We start from the raw sequence: 24,686 nt of genomic DNA, 5'->3' as shown, positions 1-24,686 counted from the left end.
AGACATTTAAATCAGTCAAACAATCTTCACAGGTGTGATTTTTATTGTGTAATATTAAATATTCATCTCCTATGCAAAATATGGAATGTAAGTTACTTAAGCAATGCACAGAATCTTCAAATTATAGATAGGTATCAAAATGAGTATGGTTAATAAATCCGAAAGAAAAAAAAAATGGAATGAATTCAGTGGCTCACAATCCACACACCAAAGTGTCACATTAAATTGAGTTAAAATAAGACTATTCTTAAGAGTCAGAATAGAGTAATTGAACAGAGCTAGGACAGTTAAAACACTAAAACATCTCCATTTATGATACAATTAAAATTAAATGACTTTGGCAGTTTCACAACTCTCTGCCCTGAACTCGCTTTGCCCTGAACAGCAACACAGAAGATGCAACGTATTTAATCATTAAATTAATCAAATTCTAAATGACTTAATAAACTGAAAAAAATTAATCCACCACCCATTTGAATACATTCAGCATGTTTGGCACTTAGAAATATCTGAGCCTCCTGTGGGCTAGAAGGGGTTCTGGTAGGAGATTTTTCAACCACCAAGAAGATCATCTGCAGAAGTATTTGAATCAAACACTGAGCCTTATGAAGCTCTATGATCTATACAGCACAAGATCAACACTATGAATGACCTACATGAGCCAGAATAATGTTTCAACACTGAAAATGAAAGTCACTCATGGAATGTGCTCAGCTATGGAGAAAAGAGCATCTCTGCACAGCCAACAGGCAACATAGTAAAAAAAATGATATTTCCGAACAGCACTTTTGTGAAGAAGAGCTGACATAATACATTCAAAAGATCTAAAGCACTCAAGGGTCCTATTTACATTCCAGAGTCTGCTTTACCTCAGTGTTTTTGAGTTAAGGTTGCACGTCCAAAAATCATCAAGCATCTGATGTGGCTCAGTATGTCAATGCTGATATGGGACCTCCATATAATCCTGAAGGAGTATTTAGTTGGACCAGTTTGGCATGTAGTGCAACATCACTATATATAAATCTGTTAAAATGAAGCTCACAGATCCGCTCTATTCTGATCTTTAGCGTCCCACAGTTCATAACAGCCCATCGTTTTCAAAGCTGCTGTGCATGAGAGCGAAGGCAAACGGTACAAACTTGACGCCAGCGCCGCTGTAGAACTTATTTTGAAACTCCACCCTGAGGAGAAAGAGCATTTGTGTTCAGCAACTAACTTTGATGTGATTGCTGAATACTGATGTCCAATCTCGCCTGAGCGTGATGGACTACAATAATACATGGTTTTGCTGATAGTGGTGTATATTTGAGGGGTTGTACTGACCAGTGGAGTCTGAGAGCATGAAGGAAGGCTGAAAGTCCCTCCATCACCAGCAGGATGGACACAGTGAGGACAGCAAACAGACCAAAAGCAGGCACCAGGAGCACAACGCCCACACTAGTGTTCACACGTAGGCCATCCCGCATCACCATTGCCCACAATACTTCAGAGAGCTCTGGATCACAACAAAATACCTTTAGCATTCCTTTATTTTAAATGGACCATATTCTAGCCATTTTTATGACCAATGTGTACTTGACTGGCTGTTACAAATGGTCAGTATTATTTTGGATGCTTGAATCTAGACCAGTGGATTTTAAGCCATTTTCTGTCATTAATTACTCACCCTCATGTTGTTCCAAACCCATAAGACATTTGTTTATCTTTGGAACACAAATGAAGATCTTTTTAATGAAATCTGAGCGCTTTCTGTCCTGTCCCTCCATTGACAGTCTACGCAACTACCATTTTCAAACCCCGGAAAGGTAGTAAAGACATCATTAAAGTAATCCACGTGACTCCAGTGGACTCTCTTGAACACGCGTTGGCGATTAATATTTTGTAAATATAGAGGTAAATTATGTTTTTTTACATATACAGGTGCTGGTCATATAATTAGAATATCGTGAAAAAGTTCATTTTTTTTCTTGTAAATTATTTTAAAAAATGAAACTTTCATATATTCTAGATTCCCTACATGTAAAGTAAAACATTTCAAAAGTTTTTTTTTTAATTTTGATGATTAGAGCGTACAGCTCATGAAAGTCCAAAATCCAGTATTTCAAAATATTAGAATATTTCCTAAGATCAATCAAAAAATGGATTTGCAAAACAGAAAAGTTAAAGTTCTTTAAAGTATGTTCTTTTGTGCACTCAATACTTGATCGGCAGGACATATTACAGCAAATGACTTGCTCCTAGCACAAATTACTGCATCAGTGAAGTGTGGCATGGAAGTGATCAGCCTGTGGCACTGCTGAGGCACTATTGAGCCTTCAGATCATCTGTATATTGTTGGATCGACTGTTTCTCATCTTTCTCTTGAAAATATCCCATAGATTCAGGTCAGGCATATTGGCTGGCCAATAAAGCACAGTAATATCATGGTCAGCAAACCACTTGGAAGTGGTTTTTGCACTGTGGGCAGGTGCTAAAGTCCTGCTGGAAAAGGAAATCAGCATCTCCATAAAGCTTGTCAGCAGATGGAAGCATAAAGTGCTCCAAAATCTCCTGGAAGATGGCTGCATTGACTTTGCACTTGATAAAACAATGGACCAACACCAGCAGACGTCACGGCCCCCCCAAATCATTATTGACTTCAGAAACTTCACACTAGACTTCAAGCAGCTTGGATTCTGTGCCTCTCCAGTCTTCCTTCAGACTCTGGGACCATGATTTCAACATGAAATGCAAAATTTACTTTCATCTGAAAAGAGGACTTTCGACCACTGTTCACTGTCCAGTTCTTTTTCTCCTTAGCCCAGGTAAGATGCTTCTGACATTGTCTCTGGTTCAGAAGTGGCTTGGTAGTCCTTTTCCTGAAGATGTCTGAGTGTGGTGACTCTTGATGCGCTGACTCCGGCTTCATTCTACTCATTGTGAAGCTCTCCCAAGTGTTTGAATCGGCTTTACTTGACAGTATTCTCAAGCTTGCGGTCATCCCTGTTGCTTGTGCACCTTTGCCTACCCAATTTCTTCCTTCCAGTCAACTTTGCATTTAATATGCTTTGATACATCACTCTGTAAACAGCCACCCCATTCAGTAATGACCTTCTGTGACTTACTCTCTTTGTGGAGGGTGTCAATGATTGTCTCCTGGACCATTGCCAAGTCAGCAGTCTTCCCCATTAGTGTGGTTTCAAAAAACAAAAGATACCCGGAATTTATACTGTAGGGATGGTCATTTAATGAAACTCAAATGTAAATATTCTAATATTTTGAGATACTGGATTTTGGACTTTCATTAGCTGTACGCTCTAATCAACAAATTTACAAAAAAAAACTTTTGAAATGTTTTACTTTACATGTAGGGAATCTAGAATATATGAAAGTTTTTTTTAAAATAATTTACAATAAAAAAATGAACTTTTTCACGATATTCTAATTATATGACCAGCACCTGTATATAAAAAACACATCACTCACGTCGCTTCATAAAATTGAGGTTAAAATACAGGAGTCACATGGATTAATTTAATGATGTCTTGACTACCTTTCTGGGGCTTGAAAGTGGTAGTTGCGTAGACTGTCAATGGAGGGAAAGAAAGCTCTCAGATTTCATTAAAAAGATCTTCATTTGTGCTCCAAAGATGAACGAAATTCTGACAGAATTTTAATTTTTGTGTGAACTAATCCTTTAACTGCCAGTCATTGTCCAACAGAAGAATTGAAGGCTAAAATATTTTGTCTAGTATTTCTGCTGTAATTATGATAAAGCTGCTTGTTTCAAAGTATTTTATTAACACACACTAGGTGATATATATTAAATTAATCAACCAACCACAATTTACTTTGTGTTTCAAGAAGTATATGTTCTTCAATAAAAACAAAAGTTGGTGCAGTTTCCTTTTTTTTCCTTTCCTTTTTTCAGCATTTTAATTCGGCCAGATGCTTTTAATGCATACAAAAATTAATCAATACATATTAGGAGTGTAACAGTACACAAACATGACGGTTCGGTACGTACCTCGGTACTGAAGTCACAGTTTGGTACGGGTTTGATACAGCAGTGGGGGAGAAAGCTGCTTAAAATTGCTTCTTTTTTTTAAACAGTGGTTTATTGAACAAATTGTGTCCCTCTCTTTAAATAAATTCAATTATAACTAAGATTTTCTTTTATATTAAAAAAACTATACAGGGAGCCCTTTCTTGCACATTACTATAATATTAAAGGTTACAATTAACAACAGAGCCCAAACTATAAAATTTAGTTGCTATTTATTTTTAGATATAATAATCTATACTAATAAAAATAATAATAATAATAAAAAAAAAACATGTAAATTGCACACAAGGCAGGATTTGCATTAACTTCTAAATCTAATTATAAAATTATTTTTCTACTCCAATTCATTTTTGAAATATAATCATTTACATAGTTACTGTCATACCTTGTTTTCATGACAAATTTATTTAAACATATATTAAATAATTAAGACATTACTAACAGGTAAAGTAAATATAAGGAATATATAAGCTAATATAGTGCATATATTTAGTGAAATGCTCTCCTCTAGAGTTAATTTCTCTAGTGAATTAACATGCTGTGGACACTAAATGACTTGCCTGAGGTAAATGTAATGTTATGTGAAATGTTATTCTCAAGCTGTTTTATTGATGTTCCCGTGGTTGAAACACTGGTTGAGAGATTACATGTAAACATATCTATACATAGATCGTCTGTTCTTCTTATTCTGCACTTTTTCCTGTTGTGGCGGTTAGCAACCAGCGTTGCATTACCACGCGCGCCCCCCCTTCTGGAATGGAGTGTGAATCGTCTGACTGTATGGACCGAACCGTGACGGTTCAGGACGAATACATGTACTGTTACACCCCTAATAAATATATTTACCTAGACGCAGTATTCATGGATATGTTACTCACGGGCATGTGCCAGGCTGAGAGCCCACAGGCGGAGGTAAGACGCAGTGTTAGAAATGCAGCCCAGACAGTACTCTATAGTGTGGATGGACTGATTGAGGAACAGATCTGCAAAATCAAGCTGTAGAAGAAAGGAAACTGTTAGGACCATAGGAAAAGTTGTTTATTCACACCAAACAGTGTACTGAACTAGTTCTGAATGTCTCACCTCCTCTGATTGGCTGTCAGAGCTGGAGGAGTGGCTGTCCAGGCTGCTGCCTTCCTCCATATCATGAGCTTGCATGAGAGAGAGCTCCTCCTCACTGTTCCGTCGTACACGCTGATACCCCTACAGAGGGAGAAAGAGAGAAAATGAGCCAACACGCTTCAGGTCAGAGCTGGAGAAAACACACACAAAAAGAGAATCCTCACCCTGTACATGCTCAGGCGGTCTCTGCCCTTGTGTTGCCAGTAGAGGTAGAGAGGTTTGCCCAATAATAACACAGGCACAGAGAACACGGCCACAATCACCAGAAACACTTGAAGCCCAGTCTATGGGAAATAGGGAAAGTAAATAAAAAGAAACACAGGGACAAACCATTCTTTTTAGCATGTAAGTGGTTGCACATCTGGTACTTTGAGCCTAACCTGTCCTGGGAAAAGGGGTTGGTCAGAGTCCCCCTGCATCAGGAACATGTTGATGAAGTGGATGAGGATGCTGGGGGCTGTCTGAGAGTCTCGAACTGTGAAAAACAGCCACTTATAGATGATCATGAAGACCAGATAGCCGAAGAGACACAGCAGGAAGAGCAGCTCAGGAATAAATATCAGGTACAGATTATATGTCCGTCTGAAGTGCCTGAACGGAAGAACATATGAAGCATTAGAAGGATCAAAGTTATAACATTTTAAACACATCTATTGAAAATAGCTTTTAAAATATCCCACAAGTGATTGAAAACGCCAAGGACGACTCCAAAAGTCATGTGGATTATTCCTACAATCACAGACATCTTCATCTTATAGGAGTTCAGGAAGGTGAGACGGTTTGATGCCAGGTTCCAGATCTACAGAGAGTGCAAATAAAATATTATTCAACTTAAATGAAAAATAATTATACATTTATCAAGACTGTAAAATCATAACTTGTCATTCACCTAGGAAACTAATTAAGATATAAAGTAAAGTGACATGTATACATTCGTAATTGTGCATTGTGGCAATATCCTGCATTAAGTCCTGCATTTGAGTTCTTATTATGTGGTTTATGTATATTTTATTTCAACTAGCACTATGTCGTTCACTGGGAAGTACTTGAGAGATTCTATATTGTGCATTGTGTATATATTGTACATTATATGTTGTATGTATATTGTGGTGGAATATCAATCTATGCTATATACAAACCAGAGAGTTTAACCCACCGTTACACTTTTTTACGGTGGTGATAGTATATTGATTCATTTGTTTTCATAACATAGTAATAAAATGAAGTCAGAGACCTACCGGGTCTATCCCCAGAGGATAGGGCCCTTTAAAGACTCCTGTGACATTTGGATTCAGTGCAAGGAAGCCATTTGAGTGGACTGTGCTCCAACTTAGGAGGAGGAGAAAAATAAGAGCACATTAGAGCCACATACTGTACATGAGAAATCTGCTGTTCCAATCCCTACAAATAAGATCGCATTGCATCATCTCCAACAGCTCCAAGCTCCAAATTTTGCTGTCAGCATTGTGGACTGTCTTGCAAAGTTTTCAAGAGGATTTCAACTTTTTGAAACTATTAACCATTTATTGACTTCATCAGCAGTATGATTGCAGGGATTACACTACCAATCAAACCTTTGGGTTTGGTAAGATTTTTGAATGTTTTTGAAAGATGTCTCCTTTGCTCACCAAGGCTGCAATTATTTGATAAAAATACAGTATCGTAAAAATATGATACATGGTGACAAGTCGAGCTGTATTGCTGTTTTAATTACTTTATCTCCACAAATGTCTTTTACTATAGTTGCAGTTTATAGACCGCCCTCATCCAATATTTCATTCTATGATCATTTAAAAAATCTCTTTAAAGAAGTTGATACACGTAAAGAGTACTGTTACTTTTGTTCAATTTTAATGTGTCCTTGTTGAATATATTATGTATTAATTTCTTTAAAAAAATCTTACCAATCCCAAATTTTTTAATGGTAGTGTATCCAGCATAAACCTCTTCAAACAGCATCACGAGACTCAAAGTTATTGTTGCCTCCCGCTATGTGAGAACTTGGATTAAACTGTCTGGATAAAAACTTGCTGTACAAGTAGCTGATGAAATACACTAAGGCTAATTTAATTTATCTTTGTGTAAACATGGATAGTTGTACCAACATTTAAAAAAAATTACTAGATAGATAAGATATTTAGCTATTTAATTTTAAAACATTTGTTGTTATGTTTTGTGTGTACACAGTATTTTGTGTTTTGAACACTCACGTCCAGTCTCCATGCTTGAACATGGCGCTGACGTTCCACCCTGAGCCGAACAGGTTGAGTGATTTGGAGAAGCAGTCATTGTATATTAATCCGGTGTAGACTGAAAATATGCCCATCAACAGGATGATGTAACGGCCCTCGAAAAAAATGTTCCAGATCTAAACAAATGAATACAATGCTAATCAAACTGTAATGCAATTAACAGAAACATAAACAGTAAACTATTACTAAGGCTAAATATTGTCTTAGCAGCCAATTTCTTTTAACAACCACATCTAAATGAATGACGGAGGAAGGTTAATGCTTGGTTATAGGCAAATACAGCCATGTCATAACAGCAAGCTGAATGCACCTCATTCCTGGTTTTCTTCAGTTTGCGGTCATTCTCATAGATAACCATCCACAGAGCAAACAGTGCCATGATGATGCCGTGCCCGAGGTCTCCAAACATCACAGCAAACAGGAAGGGAAAGGTAATAATTGTATATGGAGCTGTGAGAAGGTGTGATTAAAAAAAAAAAAAAAAAGCATTCACATCTTATCCAAGCATCGATATGTATGAAGCATTGAGGACATGTAAAAAGGGTGACATATATTTATATATGATATATATGATATAATGATAGATTTTTTTAAATATAATAAAAAAAAACCCTTTAACGAAGTAAATTTTAAAATTTCCCTGATTGTGTTTTAAACAGCTGCCCTCTCACCTGGGTTGACCTCTCTGTAGCTGCCCACACCATAGGCATCCACTATATTCTGAAAGCCTGAGGTAAACTTGTTGGTGCGTATGAGGGTCGGTGGAGTGTCATTGCTTGGGATACGATTGACAAATGAGGGAACTGTGGCTCCACTCTTCCTCTGATGGAACAAAACAACAAAAACAGCAGAGTTAAGGGATATGTGCACACAAATCAATAAGATGTATTTGACTTAATGCTCCACCTGAAATAGTGTCTTGTTAATATACATGTTAATATAATATTGTTAAATAATGTCGAGTTGCTTACCGATCCATCCTCTAGCGCTCTCCGAAGAGCAGGCAGATCATTTACAGGACACCACACCTCTGCTATGAGGCACTTGTTTGTGACATCAAAACTGCAGAGGTTGAGGATGTGGTATATGGCCTTCATTTTCTTAACCTGGATTACCCAAATATACACAGACTCTGAGGCCTTGATCAAAACCTGCCTCAGGTAATCCTCAGTCCGGTGAAGAACCTATGAAGAAACCACCAATACCATTTCAACAAAGCTTTCAAGAACAGGCTCAAAAATACATCAAGCTAAACCATTTTGCAAGTGTAAAAGATTCTTCTATAACGATCCAAGGATAGTGGTTCAAACAGGGGGACTGGGCAAACCTCAAAGGGACAGCGGAATGACAAAAAAAAAAAAAAAAAAAAAAAAATGAAATGTATTTATTTACTTATTTATTCATAGATTTATATAATTGCTTAACAAAATATTGTATGTAATAATGTAAAGCCCTCTTTAAATTCTGAATAAAAATGCTAAAAAAAAAAATTTAAACTGCAGTAATATTTTTTTTATTATTTTTTTTCCTCTCAATAACAATCTGTTCTTGAAATTTCTGGAATCACAATTAATTGTGGTTGTTTAATTTAATATATCTTGCAGTTTATAGTGTTAATGTGCTAATAATAATTTAAAAGCAAGCAGCTTTGTCAATAATTACAAGAGAAAAGAAATATACAGGTTATAAACAGCTGTTCTATAAGTATTAATAATTAGGCCTATAGTACGAGTTTATTTTCTAGAAGGTCAACTACACATGACACAAGCAGCCACACATGGCATTTGTTGCCCTGGATTCTGAACTGTGCGCTCAGATGAACATAAAAGCATTTTGCCCTGCTCTTCAGCAAATATCTTTAATCAATTTTCTAAGCACAGAAACAACCCAATTTTCTTTTCATGAATGACTGAGCCAGCCTTATATTTTGTCCTGTTTACAACACTTCTTCACCTGAAAGGAACAGTGTGTGTCATGAGTATCAAATACACTAGCGGAGACTTGTCCAGAGCCTAGACCTCATGAATAGCATGTGCTGAAGCTAGGCCACTAACACAATTTTCTTTCTCTCTCTTACAGAGCGGTCACAAACAAACTCAAAAGCCCTTGAACCTAACCTGCCCCCACCCTACCCCACCCCACATTCCTCGACTGCATGGCTGTTTTGAACTGGTTAGTGAAGATTGCAAGTGAATTTTATTAAACTTTTATTGAAACCAACCAATAAAATTCATTTTACAATAAAATTTGCTACTGCTGAATTTAATTCTGTCAGGTAATACATTTCCAGGACAGAGGTTTCAGTGTTTCCTACCACACACTTTCAGGGCAAAACTGTGTTTGATGCTTGAACATTCTGTGCATTTTCACACTTGAAATAGTTAACGCTTGGTCATTCTTAAACCTGGGTAAAGGAATCCTGGGTCATATTGCTTCACGTTCCACACTGTTCATAATTTACTAGGGTTTAACTATTAATCCTGGGTATTCATAAGCTAGCATTTCACACTGTACATTCCTAAACCCTGGGTTAACGTTCTTATTTGCATATTTGCAGTGTCAGTGTCATTGTTTGGACGAAAGCAGCATGCAACTTGTTTACATAAAGGCTTGAGCACTGCGCATCCTCTTGTTATACAGTGTATTGCTGACTGTACTATCAAGTTCTTTTCTGAATAGACTTTTCGGACTCTAAAGGTAAGAATGAAACTGTCAAATGTTGTTGGAAAACGCGACAATTGGAGTGGAGACAATTTTCTCCTCAAACGCTGAAACGACTGTTGATACAGTACGTGGTCTTTCTATAACTGTCTGAAGCATCTGAATACGAGGCACGTGATTGGGTGTTTGTTGCTAAGCATTTAGCCGTAACATTCTAAGGGGCCATTCTTACAGAATGCGTTTTTTCCATTCCACTGAGCTACTTTTTCATTGAAATTCAATAGCTATGTTTCCATTCACCTATCAGGGAAGCCAATGGCTCTTTTTTTCTACATCATAAACTTGCATTTCAGAGCACGCAGAGAATACCAAATCATTCTGATGACAGACTTTGGCTCAGGCATTTTAGAATGACTAAACCAACCAAAACGTTGCAAAACGGTTTATAAATGGAAACGGTGGTGCGTTTAACACCCAGTTAAAGTCTGATGACGCAAGAGTTGCAACTATGGCAGCTGAGAAGGCCATTCTTTGTGTTCTTTTTGAAGAATTTTCAGAGCCTGATGAAATCGGTATAAATACGTGTTTAATACTGCAAAATACGCTCAATATTACAGTCACTGCCCTTGCCATCCAGAATAAAAGAGAACATCGACTGAAGGGATTTATGGAAACTGTGGTTCCTAATTATTGTGATCCAACATTTGCCTCACATTTCAGGATGAAAAGACAAACATTTCAGATGAAGGATAATCCACTTCTTACCTCCGAGACTGTGTTATGATCTATATGACCATATTTTTTTTATTGTGAGTATTAGGCTTATCATTATTGATTATCACTATTGTTGTGCTATGATATTGTAATATTTACCATTATATAATCAGAGGAGAATAGAAAAGTTTATGAAAGCGTCACTCCAAAATACAATAGCAAAATATATAAATATGTATAGTACTTTTATGTTTCATTCATACCCATCGTGCGAGTTGTCTCTTTAATACCACGTGGTTTTTATACATGTTGCTGATTGGGCTGACATTTTTGACACACCCACCAAACAAGAGAAAACGTATCTCAATCCCGTTGCACACTGTTGCACACCGTTTCCAGGAAACATGTCGTTCAACACGGAAACCGTAGCAAAACGCTGTGCACCGGTTTGAGCTTGAACGTGCCTAACATTTGAGATTCCGTGTGATGCGATTGGTCTGCTAGTTAGTCCAGTTATCCAATCACATCCACTGTTGAGGCGCATATTTAGAATTGTAAAAAAAATTATGTACTCCATTGAGGTGGATGGATACATTTTTATCCGATAAGAAGACATGCTCATAAACTACAATGCAAACACATTTACCAAATAAATCACTGAATACGCAACAAAAATGGTGACTCATCTCAAAAATGCGACTTTGCCTTAACAGTGGATGTGATTTGATAACTGGACTAACCAGCAGACCAATCGCATCGCACAGAATCTCAAATGTTGGTTTGGTCATTCTGAAATGCCTGAGCCAAAGCCTCTTTTTATTGTCTTTTTCCCCATTACATATTTTAGTAATAATCATAAATTTTAAAAATCGTTTTGAAATCAGACCTTGCTTTATCATGGAAACAGTACTTTAAATCCTTTTAAGCAGCTCTTCCCCTAGTGGCCGGTGTTGTGTTTCATTTTACAAAATTTATTTTAACTATTTTATGATAAAAAAATTGTTATAATCTTGACAAAACTCATATCGTCAGAAAGGTCTGAGACTCAAGTTTCCATATCTGGCAACTGTTTTGTGATAGAAGTGATATTGTGACAGAAATTTATTAATTTGTTACAGGAGAACACATCAAACAAATTCAATGGAATGTGGGTGTCACCCGGTGGCTATATTTGGTATAGAGCCTAAACAAAATTTCATAGGAACTTCAAATTTGGAACACATATGGCTGTGATTTTATAGCAATTTTCGAGTAAATAAAAATGGGTCTGTATTCCGCAGCATTCATGAATTACAACCATTTAAGTTCGATGAAGCATTTCTACATCTATGTTTAAAAAGAGGGGTGACCGGTAAAGGTACAATAGGACATTTTTGGAGCGGTTTCAAAATCTAGCTTTCAAATCAAAACACCCCACCCTTCCTTCTAAACGCCACCATAGCCATGCAAAACACACAAAGGCGAGGCACACACACAGCTGCTCTCAGCAAAGCATCACAAGAGATGGTGTTAAAGTACCTCATGTCTCAAAGCACGGAACATTACAATAATAATGAACGTAAACAACTTAGATAGCTTGTACCTGACTGCTGCAGATTCATTTCGCTGTTGATACTGTTGACATGGAAAAGCATAATTCCGAGTCTGAGGACGTGAACATCTCCGGTTAGCATGTCATGGGTTGCCATCTCTTAAAGTGTTAGTTCACCCAAAAATGAAAATTCTGTCATTAAGTACTCACCCTTATATCATTCCAAACCCGTAAGACCTCTGTTCATCTTCGGAACACAAATTAAGACATTTTTGATTAAATCTAAAGCTTTCTGGCCTCGGATAAACTGCAATGTTATTAACACTTTCAAGGCCCAAAAAAATAGTAAGGACATTGTTAAAATAGTCCACGTGACTGCAGTGGTTCAATACAAGAATACTTTCTGTGTGCAAAAAAACAAACATAAATAAAGACTTTATTCAACAATTTCTTCTCTTCCCTGTCAGTCTCTTAACAATGTCTTCACTACTTTTCTGGGCCTTGAAAGTGGTAATAAAGTTGCAGTCTATCGGAGGCCAGAAACTCATGGATTTAATCAAAAATATCTTAATTTGTGTTCTGAAGATGAACAAAGGTCTCACCCTCATAATGTTTGGAACAATATGAGGGTGAGTAATTAATGACAGAATTTTCATCTGTGGGTGAATTAACCCTTTAATTACGGTAGATATGGCATGAATGCAACATAAGCGCATTATTTTGATTCGGTGGGAACTGTAAAAGGTGGCCTTTGTTTGTTTGTGGTGCTCCTTGACTGACGTCTGTCTACATAAACTCTGAATAGCATGAAACGCGCTGATGAAGTATGGTGTCTGCGTGAACAGGGTGCGTAAGGTTATGTAAAAACATACGTTGACAGGCAGGTAGGACACATTATTTTATTCGGATCAAATATTATGACTGGATGAGCGTTTTATGGTCCTTCACCTTCCACAGACAATATATATTTATAACAAAACATTCAGACCATTTAACATAGTGATTGCTATCAGGATATGAGGGGACTTTCAACCAGTATAAGAAAAAATGTTTCTGTAGAAAATCACCTACTGCACCTTTCAGGGAAAGACCGGCCAGCAATGACTAATCTAGTGAGATCACACTTATACCTTCATTTGTGTTTCACACAGTCAAAATGAGAAAATGTGTGTCTCAAACTTTAACAAGTGGGAAGACAAACTCATCCTGTCTCACCGTGTGCAAGTCCTGAATGCGTGTGCGGAGCCCCTCCACCACATCTGTCCTCTCCTCATTACTGTTGGGGTACGGGTACAGGTGACAGTGGTAGCTAGGGAAACAAATCTTTTCAAAACTACAGCACTTCTACTTTCTCTTAAGAGTAAAAATACTAAGAAAGAATTCAAATAAAATTAAGAAATTAAAGTCATGAATCTTCCCCTAAATGTAACAGGGAAAAAGCTATATATAATCTTTATAAAAGGCAGCAGCTCCCCATCTGTCTATTTGGCGCAATTAGTTAGTGCCGGTGGTTAACAAATCAACAAATAAAGTAGTTTAATCTAGAGTGATTAACAGAATCACTAAGTATAAGTAGAATATATGAATTTAAGAACCAGGTTACCAGTCACATATCTTCTTAACTTTCTGTCCAATCTGATCTCCCCAGTAGGAGATAAGGAACACCACACTCCTGGTTGGCTCCCCCTGACAAACCAGACAGAGAACAGACAAATTAGACTTTCTCAAAAGACTAGATAGATAAATCAAGCATCCATTTTTGTTACCAAAACAACGTATAAACATCAAACTACGGTGATGTCAACTGGTCTCACCGAATCAGGGTCGCCCAGAAGCTGATCTACTTCAGAGTAGCTGAGGATGGTGTAGCCCTTACACACTCTCCAGAGCATTCGCTCAAATGCCTCGATTTTCACACTCTGGATGAGCCCAGAAATGAACCTGAGCAGCAGGGACAGAGGAATATGAGCTCAACTTTACAACAGTGGAATGAATTCAAAAAAATTTGGGATATTATGTCAGTAATTCCACAAGTTTTGCATGCCTTTCAACATGCATACAGGAAACAGGATGTTAGATAATTGCTGCAATCTTATGGGTGAAAGTTATTGATGTTAACAGATGTCACTGTGCTCTGCCATCCGTTTTTAAGTTTCTCAAATAATGGTTAAATTTTATATGATACAACAAGTGAACATCTACCCACAGTTTTAGTACGCATTAAGGCCGAGTATACTTTGTTTTCTGCAATTTGCTCTGTCTCACACATAATTGAGCATGCCTTTTAAACTATACTCCATAGTATACCATAGCGGACCTTTTCTTTTCAAGCACTCAAATAATTCACACATATGCTGTTGTCCACAGAGACATGAAAAAAACAAATTGAGCTTCACACAGAAGGTGTGCAACAGCGGACTGTGCTAATGATGAAAATTACATCGCAAAATTATGCTGTGAGCGAGAGCAAAACGCAAATAAGGGAAGTATACTTTTCGGCTTTATGTTTTTAAACACTGCTCACCCAAGCTTGGCTCCGAGCCTCTGCATGCTGGTGTAGTCCATCACAGGTTCTTTCTCTAGAAACGGAAACTCTTCATACTGGACCTGCGGCGACTCCCTCTGTCCATTCACAAGCAGAAACACAGCAAGAGATCAGAGTCACACACTCATAGGGCTGGGCGGTGTATCAAGTTTGTACGATATATCAATATATATTTTATCAACAATATAGAAAGAGATACCGTTTATATAGATATACAGTATACAATAGCAGAGGACATGAAGTGAGCTGCAGTGGGGAAAGTGCATAATCCAATTTGTCCTAAACATGTGACATGCTTTATATCAGGGTTCCCCAAATCCGCTCCTGGAGGGCCACTACCCTGCTGAGTTTAGTTTCATCCCTAATCAAACACACCTGAACGAGCTAATCAAGGTCATCAGAGTTACTAGAAAATTGCAGGTCAGTGAGTTTGATGAGGGTTTGAGCTAAACTTTGCAGGACAGTGGTCCTCCAGGGCTGGATTTGAGGAACGCTGCTTTATATTAAGGGCTTTAAAATAACTTACAAGATCTAGTTAACACATATAGTTTAAAGCGGCTTGTCCCATCAGATGCTCTGACAGATACTTGCGCTATTTAATGCGTTTGAGATGTGGTGTTTTCCTCAGTGCATAACTTACATTTCACAAGTATATTCTCCATCTATAAATGTTAGAAAATCATGCAAATATTTCCATTTTGTTGTCAGGGGTGGACATGCCTTCTGCAAGCGAATCTCCACTAAACGTCACAGACTTCAGTGAATGAGCACCTCCATGCCCATACGCGCCAAACATACAGAGTGCAATAATTCTGACTAAAATATAACTATATTTTGCTCAAATATCTCCTGTTGAACAGTAAATGTGCCATATGTAGAATTTTAAACCTACAAGTAAGTGTATTTTTATGATAGCAGTAACTGTAAAGTGACAATTGTAATCAAATAGCCTAATATATTGCGCTTTTCCACTGCATGGTACAGCTCGGTATGGCTCACTTTAAATAGTACCACCTCGGTTGAGGTTCCAAGCAAGCCATACCGATACTAAAATGTGACATGTAAACACTGCAGATCACTGATTGGTCAGAGAGAATCGTCACTACCAGCATCATTGGATTTGCGACACGAGACACCAAACCAAACGGCAGTAGAGCTGGCGCAATTATAAAGATATGTCTATAATCCCACCCACTTTGAAGTGGTACTAAACTGCAGTGGAAAAGCAAACTGAGCCAAAGTAAAGCAAGCCAAACCAAGTCGTACCACGCAGTGGATAATAATTAGTGTGTGCTTTTGTTTTTATTTATTTTCATTTTTAGCTTAATGAAATTAACTTCTGCTTTAAAAAGCATTATTTTTGTTTTTAGATTGTAATGTTACAATGTAAGAATGTACTGTGATTTTAACCCTTTTGCACAAAATATATATTTTAGCCTACATGATCACATTCAATATATTTGTTTTCATAGCCTTCAATATGAACATTCTTTGTAGGACAACATTGGGCAGGATGTGAATTTTTTTTTTTTTAATCCAAATGGAAAAAAAAAATACAGAGATATGATTTTTCAGGCCATATCGCCCAGCCCTACACACAATATATATCACCTCAGTCAGTGATCAAGAAGAAGAGGTCAAGAGTTAAGCCTATTTGTAAAGCCACTGCTAGCTGCTCTCAAAGTTCTGGCAGTCACTGAAAATCAGGTGACTCTGAATCACCTGCATGATTCCCACAATCCTGCTCTCTGGAGAAGAATTCCTTTCAATTACACCAGAGAGGTCGAACATGGTCAAGGTTCAAAAACATTAACAGACACAGAGAAACAAAAGCCAAAATGCAGACAAGACTGAGCTAAGACTGAACTTTAATTGGCATGGAGCTGTTTGTTTAACAAAATCAGTGAGATAATGAATGACAAAAGCATGGTAAATCCTTCCACCAGTCAGACGTTCCCTTTTTCTTTACGCTCAAACAAAAGCTCAAAATTTGTGACAGGGAATCGCATGTCTTACCTCTACACTGTGGTGCACAAAGTTGCGTGTGATGCGCAGCATATGCGTGTACTCAGTCAGTTCTAGAAGGTTCTTCTGGAGTTTCTCCTTGTTTCTGGTGACCTCACTCAGCTCTAGTTCCAGTCTCTGAAGCTGTTCCTAAACAAAGCACAAAGGCCTCAGTCATAACTAAATATCAGCAGTCATATCAGTGCACTGACATTGAGGAAAGTGTTCCTGAAAGAGACCTAGTAGGGAACTGCAAATGATGGATATGCAAATAGATTTAAGAAAGGGCCAATGCTAAATATTCTACCAGTGTAAATCAAGGGGAGATTTTACATTTTCTAAAAAGTTATCTTTATAACAAATTAAAAATAGATAGCTCAGCTAAGATTTAAATGGTTTAACAAAGTCTGAGTCTATGGTTAAAACAGCCATGAAAAGAAAGAAAACAGAATAAGAATAAATTATATTTAACGCAGGACTCTAGTTTTAACTATGCAAATCTGCCAGTGAGAAATTGAGAATATAGACCAGAAAAGACATCTGAAAGATCAACTAATAACACAAGAGCTAAACAAATGAACAGTGTTGAACTGATCTCACCATTATGACCATCACATGTTTGGGTAATGGTGCAGCTGGGTTCACCTCCCCTTCTGGCAGTGGGATGTCTTCTTTTTTAATTTCCCTCAAAAGATATCCTGTTATACAAGTGCACTTTGAGTTTATTCTGTTGATTTACTTTGGGGAATTATCATTAGCACACACCATCTGTCTGTTTCTGAGCATTGATCAAGCGCAATCACAACATATAAAAGTTAAAACACACCTTACTGAATAAACTCAACTGAAACCAATGTGAACAACCTAATTTGTATATCTTAGAAATTAATCTTTTTTGAATTACACCCTTCTTCACAAGCTCACACTTACAAATAAGTCAGGTAGAAAATGTTATGCGTATTTGGCGTGCTGTCCGAGGAGAGGGCTCAGAGCTCGGTATTTGGCCTGAACCCAGAGTACTCCCCCCGTATTTCTGGTTAAGAAAGTAACCAGGCGAGTGTGAGGAGACAGGGTGGTGGAGGGATGCTGAAAACTGTGGAGAACCATAGGTGAGTCGACTGCGTATGTATATATATATAGGTCTCTACTCCTGCTGATTGGGTAGATATGTTGATTGCTGATTGGAATGATGTGATGATTAGTCAGATCATTTGAATGTGTTCCTCCCAAACGTTGTTAATAAAACATCATTTAGGTAAAGAATTTAACAGCAAAGCTTTTACCTAGAATCCTCTCCATCTCTTCACATTTCTTGATTTCATTGACAAACTTGCGCTGAAAAGAGTTCACACTTGGGTTGAGCTGAAACAAATGAAAGAAAACATATCTGATAACAGATCAAGGATGACTGGAATATTCTACACATTTATATTTTATATTAATAATGATATATTAAAACTTTTATATTAATACATTCAATATAATAACAAATATATTAATACATTAATAAATTTATATTATTAATAATAAATTCAATACAATAACAAACACAAACAGATTAGTATATCATGTACATTAAAATAATAATAATAAAAATATGGAAATTAATATTTCGTGACATTTCTAACTATTTGAACTTACACTTAGAGTTAAAGATTGTATAAAGTTTTCTTATTAGTGAGAGAATTGGTGGAAAGTGGAAAAACGTCAACAAAGTATACATGTCGGTATCTCAGAGATGCATCAAACACCCTTATTTATACAAAAAATGACTTCATTAAAGATGAAGAAATGTTCGTCTGATGAAAGACTTGATCACTTGTTGCTGCTTTTAAACTGTATTTTGGCAATAGAGGCGCATGGGCAGAAAAATCCTTCATATCACGTCACACAGAAAGCTATCGGGTTGTGAGTTAGTCAGCTAAACACAAGCCAAGTCAATATTTCAAATAAATACACATAATCGACACTATACACTTACGTCTCTGAACTCCACCAGTCCGAGTTCGCCAAGTTCACTGATGCAGTCGTAAGCGGATCCGGACTGCAGAAAGAGCTGGGCCAGACACATCTCCTCACTCCGAAACAACGAACCCATGTTGACAAAACACGTCCTTTCCACACCAACGAAGAGGTAAGAAGTCTTTAATTCACCGGGCAGTAAAGTTACAGGTGAATAAAAATCCTACAGGTCCGGGTTATGTGCTGGATGGACTCTTGGGACTCCGCTGTGGGTCGGACAGGGCTGATGAATGAATGGATGTCAGCGCTGCGGCTCTAACTTCAGCTTCAGCCGCTTTATCAGTGACACGTCTCCCGTCTCTAGTCCCAACAGCCACATCTGACCACTGACAACCCGCTGTCAGTCGTTATACGAATCAGATCCAAATCTCCAGTACTGTTGGGTCGTCCATCCCAGGTTGAAGTTCGACTAAAGTCCCACAGCACCGAGCACCGAGATAAAAGTAACTTCCCGTTGTAATTTGCGTCTTCGTTCTAGATAGCACCGAGCTAGACAGCTACTGTCGAAGGTGTCTGGCCTCTCATTCCATAATCTGCTCTCAGTGAGTTATCCCCCCTGTGGTATTTTTACAGACAACCATGTAATGTTAACAACAGTTGTTAACCATTCGTACTTGTTTCTGTCTGTCTTTTCCAAACACGAACCTCTTATGCAGCCAAAACTTCTTGGTCCGTCAGAGTAAAGACTCGGCACTTACTTTGGAGTTGAGCTACACTTCAAAATAAAAGTCTCGGCTCTTTTGCGATAGATTAAATTAAACGCTGCGCTGGAATTAAACGAATTTAAACGTCTAAATACAATACAGTTAAATTACTTGTGCGGTCTAAATTTAATTAGTATATTTAAAACAATTAGTTTAAGAAGTGCATATTATTCAATAGACCTTGACCCGTGTTCCCACAATACGCTGCTTTTGACACGTGTTTCTGTCTTAAAGATGGCAGCTTGCATGCATGTATAAAGTGCACAGTGCTTTTAGAGCTCTTTCAGGTTTCATAGTGAAGAACACTGAACAACAAGGAGATTTGACAGCGCAGGTTTGTTCAAACGATGTGAAGAAATAGAAATAACTTTACTTAGCATTTATTTGTCCTAAAAATACAGTCTGATTTGTTTTTTGAGTCTTGCTCTGTCCATTAGTTGACATAACATAATTTATTTTTTTAGAATGTTAAAATGTGCATTCATATGTATAAGGGAATGAGTATATCGTGGAACTGTTCACATGGCCCTGCTGTGTGTGGAAAAAACTTTTTAAAGTACAAAAATATTCCATGTAGTCTCTCAGTATGGTTTTAAATCTATGTATAATAATTTGTTGATGAATCTTTTTTTAAGTGAATTATAGCATGACATTGCAGAACACTGATGAAACTCATTCTTGAAATTGAAGGTCAAAAATATGATTCTTTTGGCATTTCATGCAGAGCAAAATGACAGATGTTACTGTTGACAAGAATGATCCAGCTGGTTCATTTCCAAGCACAGAGAAGGAACCAGATGACCTGATGGAGGAGAAAAACGAAGAGAATCAGCCAGGAGCAGCAGAAGGAGAGGGTGCAGCCAGTGATGTGTACCGTTACATCAAAGGAGATCTCTTTACCTCAGAGATCTTTAAAGTTGAGATTCAAAACTTGCCCAAGTACATTGGTTTTAATGACCTGAAGAAGTTCCTCAACAAGCATGGGATCAATCCTCACAAAATCAAGCTGTTTAGCAGACAGATGTTTGCCTTTGTCACTTTTAAGAACCAGGAGGAAAGGGACAAGGCCATGAAGGCAGTGCATGGCATGCAATGGAAGAGTAAAGTGTTGAGTGTACGGCTGGCCAAGCCCAAAGCTGATCCCATCCTCAAGAAGAGGAAACAAGAGGAGGAAACTGAAGGTGGCTCGCCCGGTGCAAAACGTGCTGCGGGTTGCCAGGAGGTAGAGGAGGTTGAGGAAGAGCCCCTCAATATCCAGATTGCCAATGCCGTGACACCCTTGTGGAACGTGCCTTATGAAGAACAGCTGAAGAGGAAAGAGAAAGAAGTTGAAGGTGTTCTCCAGAAACTGACCAGGTATTGTCTGATGGGTCTGGTGACATGCATATGCATGAATGGCTTCTAGATATTTCTTTAAAAATAGCAAAAATGGATAAATTACATGACATTGACACCTATATAGTTCATACATGAGCTTCTGGTGGTATAGCAAATTATGTTGATCAGTAAACGCTAACTTCAATATAACTATCTTGATATTTGTTCTCAGAGAAATTGGCAACAACAACAAAGCCATGCTTCCCTGGCTGTTCGTTCAAAAAGAGAAATACAACAAAATGTGCTGCCCACTCGAGGCCATAAGACCATCGCCTGTGCAGGTAAATCCGTGTACTCGCATACATTAATCAAACACATTACATATTTAACTAAATACATTTCATAAACTATCATGGTATTACCACTGTACTCAGAATGAGAATTATTCATGGCTTTCAGGAGGGTTGAAAGTTATTGTCGCGGCTCAAATGCATAACCCAGATCGCGTTTTTTCGCACCTCTTGCACATTTAACTTACTGTCAACTATATTAAAGATGATTAAAAATGTTTCTGTGTTATCTTTGTCGATATACCGTACGATACAGATCCTAACACACAGCGCTTGAGCAGCTTATTTCATGTATCGTTGCCTACCTATGGTAGGTTACAGTTCGCTGGTGCCTATTTAGCGCATTCTGACTGATTTAACTTTTAAGGTTATTTAAACATTATATACTTATATGTTAAAAGAAATCACCCGTTTAATAAAATCTGGTTGCAGAAATGGTATGATTGATTTGTCACTGTCCAATAAAGACCCTATACTTGCAGACGGAGTACAGGAATAAGTGCGAGTTTGTGATTGGAGTGGGAGCAGATGGAGAAGATAAGACTGTGGGCTTTCGATTAGGTAAGTATAAAGGAGGATCCTGTGCAGTAGTGAGTCCATCAGAAACCACCCATGTGTCTTCTGAGGCCAAGAGGGTTGTGCAGGAGTTCCAGCAGTTCATCAGGTGAATGAATTAACTGTTGATTGTTTAATGTGCATCTAAATCTAACTATATTTATGGGCCTATCAGTGAAATGTGTTTTGAAAGGGTGTTTAAATTCCAGGGACAAAATACATGTATATGTCTGTGTTGCCCATCAGCCATTGTGTATATATTTATTTCTATTTATTAAGTGTTTTATGTTATTCTGAACAGGACGACTCCATATGCGGTATACAGTCCAGAGACTTATGAGGGTCACTGGCGGCAACTGACAGTACGAACAAGCAGGATTAAGCAAACCATGGCCATTGTTTTCTTCAATCCACAGGTAGAAAGAGATTTATTCAGTGGTTATTTTTGTGTCCACTTTAGACGTTATGCATTTTACAACTATTGTTACTGCTGAATGAATAAATATTATTTTATTTTTTAACCATCTAGAAACTCCCAGAAGAAGAACTTGAGGAACTGAAACAAAACCTGCGTCAGTATTTTACCGAAGGAGAAGGAAAAGAAAGTGGAATCACATCTTTGTACTTTGTGAGAATGGGACAAAGGTAAGCGCCCCAGTACTTCAAATGAGTTTAATTTAGATTTTAGAGGACTTTACATTCATTTATTAACTTGTATCAACCCAGGACATCTGCGGGTACAGAGGACCTGCCATGTGAACATGTGACCGGAGAAAAATGCATTCATGAAGAGCTTCTCGGACTAAAATTTCGCATTTCTCCTCACTCATTTTTCCAGGTGAACCTCCTGAAAATTTGACTGTATTTGTATAATTTCATGTGGATTAGTACTACGATAGTTAAAAAGCATCAGGCAACTCATGATGTATGTGATTTAGAATATTAAGCACAGTATATTAAAATCAATCTTCAGTTTAAATGTCCTGCATTAGTGCTATTGAAAAGTATACAATATCATGATTATTTTTGATACTGCCAGACAAACACACCTGCTGCTGAGGTTCTGTACTCTGCTGTGGGTGAATGGGCTCAACTGGACCAGGACAGCACTGTGCTGGATGTGTGCTGTGGGACAGGAACCATCGGAATATCACTGGCAAAAGTATGACTTGCTTCTAAGAATACACAAAAATACTGTATGAGTCAACAGAAAACCGTTCACAGAACAACAGTTAGCCGCCTTGGAAAAGGACAAACAATTCTGTGTTGTCATTAACAGAGGGTGAAGAAGGTGATTGGCATTGAATTGTGCCAGGAGGCAGTGGAAGATGCTAAGGCTAACGCTGAAGCTAATGGTAAGTCAGAGTAACATTATCATTTTCTGTTGTTTTTCCTCTCTCTCCCATGATCTACTCAGACTTCAGATGTACATTTTCAGGCTTGTCCAATGTCGAATTCCACTGTGGAAAGGCTGAAGATTTGTTCCCCACTGTTCTTAACGCTGTGGTATCCCCCAACATCACAGCAATCGTTGATCCTCCGAGAGCAGGGCTACGTACGTAAAGTACTCTCATAGTATCTTGATATTACTGCTTTTAACTTGTAGATGTGGTGTTTTAATTTCTGACCAATGTTCTCACTCTTACCAGATTCCAAAGTTATTCTAGCAATCAGAAGAGCAGAGCATTTGAAGAGACTCGTCTACGTCGCCTGCAATGCCAAAGCGGCTATGAACAATTTTATTGAGTAAGTTTATTTTCTATTTAAAGTCAACAAGAATTGCATTTGCAACAAATTTTACTTTCATAATGTGAAACAGGATATTTAACAAGAACAAATTCAGGGCAGCAAGGAAGCTGGTTTCCCCCACTGAATAAAGTAACTTTTTATTTCACAATTTTGACTTTTCCTCGCAATTGCAAGTTTATATCTTGCAATTCTGACTTTATAACACACAATTGCAAGTTATAGTGTCAGAATTGTTAGATATAAACTATATATAAAGCAATTCTGAGAAAAAAAAGTTCTCTTTTTCTCAGAATTGGACTTTATAACTCAGTTGTGAGGAAAAAAGTCAGAATTGCGACTGTCTTGTAATTGCGACTTTATATCATGCAATTCTGAGAAAAAAGTCAGAATTGCTAGATGTAAACTCACAATTGTGAGAGAAAAAAGTCAGAATTATCTTTATTATTATTCCGAGGTGGAAACAAACTTCCATAGGGCAAGGACATTAAAGTGGAAAAAGTGGAATTATGAGAGGGATTTGTAACAAGCCAAAATAATATCCTTTTTTCTTATTAAAACAAACCTTTTCCCCTAGTACAATAAGACCAGAAATTTGCAACTGGGTAAATGTTCGCAGGTTGACTTTCCTCTGACAATATATTAGAAGAAGTTAAATGGGAACATTATTACCTAGTGTGGAATAAGCACACCAGAGCCTAATCTGTTTGAATAAATGTTTGTCTTAAAGTCTCTGTAGAGCCCCTTCTAATCGTGTGCGAGGAGCCCCCTTCCGTCCAGTGAGAGCTATGGCTGTTGACCTCTTCCCCCAGACCATGCACTGTGAAACCATCCTGCTGCTTGAAAGAGTGGATTACAGCTCCAATACTGACAGTCAGGCCACTGAGGCTTGAAGCTTTGCTGTCCTTTCCATCTGCCATGCTAGCACAACAGTTTCTCTTCCATTATATCTCATGGATGGTAATGTTATTTGAAATAATCTCAAATATGATTTTTTTTTTTTCCGATTTTAACTAACTTGATAAAAGTGCTCAAACTATTACAGTGTTTTTGTATAGGTTTCTTTTTTCCTCTTGTTTGCATTAAAACAACCCAGTCAAAAATAGCACAAGACATCA

The 24,686-nt window shown here is 37.6% G+C and overlaps 2 protein-coding genes across 3 annotated transcripts; one reads left to right on the top strand and one right to left on the bottom strand.

Moving 5' to 3' along the window:
- Positions 1 to 23: 23 nt before the first annotated feature.
- atp6v0a2b (ATPase H+ transporting V0 subunit a2b) lies at positions 24 to 19,105 on the bottom strand. Its single transcript, XM_051895221.1, has 20 exons — positions 18,856 to 19,105; positions 18,158 to 18,236; positions 17,475 to 17,572; positions 16,887 to 17,024; positions 14,850 to 14,947; positions 14,140 to 14,266; positions 13,929 to 14,011; positions 13,541 to 13,634; positions 8,391 to 8,603; positions 8,091 to 8,241; positions 7,730 to 7,869; positions 7,378 to 7,535; positions 6,406 to 6,496; positions 5,848 to 5,966; positions 5,548 to 5,758; positions 5,332 to 5,451; positions 5,129 to 5,248; positions 4,924 to 5,041; positions 1,324 to 1,495; positions 24 to 1,181 (listed from the first exon to the last, which is right to left on the bottom strand). Exons 1-20 carry the CDS (start codon positions 18,970 to 18,972, stop codon positions 1,079 to 1,081), a joined length of 2,550 nt encoding a protein of 849 aa, XP_051751181.1. The 5' UTR covers positions 18,973 to 19,105; the 3' UTR covers positions 24 to 1,078.
- Positions 18,821 to 24,681, top strand: trmt2a (tRNA methyltransferase 2 homolog A). 2 transcript variants are annotated; one of them, XM_051895228.1, is made up of 12 exons: positions 18,821 to 19,008; positions 20,325 to 20,956; positions 21,150 to 21,258; positions 21,750 to 21,931; positions 22,124 to 22,238; positions 22,352 to 22,467; positions 22,549 to 22,660; positions 22,862 to 22,984; positions 23,102 to 23,177; positions 23,261 to 23,377; positions 23,472 to 23,568; positions 24,299 to 24,681. In XM_051895228.1, the coding sequence occupies exons 2-12, from the start codon at positions 20,331 to 20,333 to the stop codon at positions 24,459 to 24,461; spliced, it is 1,836 nt and encodes a 611-aa protein (XP_051751188.1). In that variant the 5' UTR covers positions 18,821 to 19,008; positions 20,325 to 20,330; the 3' UTR covers positions 24,462 to 24,681. The 2 variants fall into 2 exon arrangements, with proteins under 2 accessions (XP_051751188.1, XP_051751187.1); XM_051895227.1 differs by lacking the exon at positions 18,821 to 19,008 and adding an exon at positions 19,699 to 19,934.
- The last annotated feature ends 5 nt before the right edge of the window (positions 24,682 to 24,686 follow it).

The sequence above is a fragment of the Ctenopharyngodon idella genome, chromosome 5 (genome assembly GCF_019924925.1).
Source record: "Ctenopharyngodon idella isolate HZGC_01 chromosome 5, HZGC01, whole genome shotgun sequence".
NCBI lineage: Eukaryota > Metazoa > Chordata > Actinopteri > Cypriniformes > Xenocyprididae > Ctenopharyngodon > Ctenopharyngodon idella.
The sequence above is the reverse complement of the archived record's forward strand: the minus strand, read 5'-3'. Positions and strand labels throughout refer to the sequence as shown.

Bases quoted from the DNA above. Each gene is read 5' to 3' on its own strand.
- atp6v0a2b (XM_051895221.1), bottom strand. From the start codon at position 18,972: ATGGGTTCGTTGTTTCGGAGTGAGGAGATGTGTCTGGCCCAGCTCTTT. The intron at 6,497-7,377 runs GTGAGTGTTCAA...CCTCCTCCTAAG, and splicing joins TTCAAGCATGGAGACTGGAC to TTGGAGCACAGTCCACTCAA. The intron at 5,967-6,405 runs GTAGGTCTCTGA...CACTCTCTGTAG, and splicing joins ATCCTCTGGGGATAGACCCG to ATCTGGAACCTGGCATCAAA.
- trmt2a (XM_051895227.1), top strand. From the start codon at position 19,851: ATGTATAAAGTGCACAGTGCTTTTAGAGCTCTTTCAGGTTTCATAGTG. The intron at 19,935-20,324 runs GTTTGTTCAAAC...CATTTCATGCAG, and splicing joins AAGGAGATTTGACAGCGCAG to AGCAAAATGACAGATGTTAC. The intron at 23,569-24,298 runs GTAAGTTTATTT...TTTGTCTTAAAG, and splicing joins GCTATGAACAATTTTATTGA to TCTCTGTAGAGCCCCTTCTA.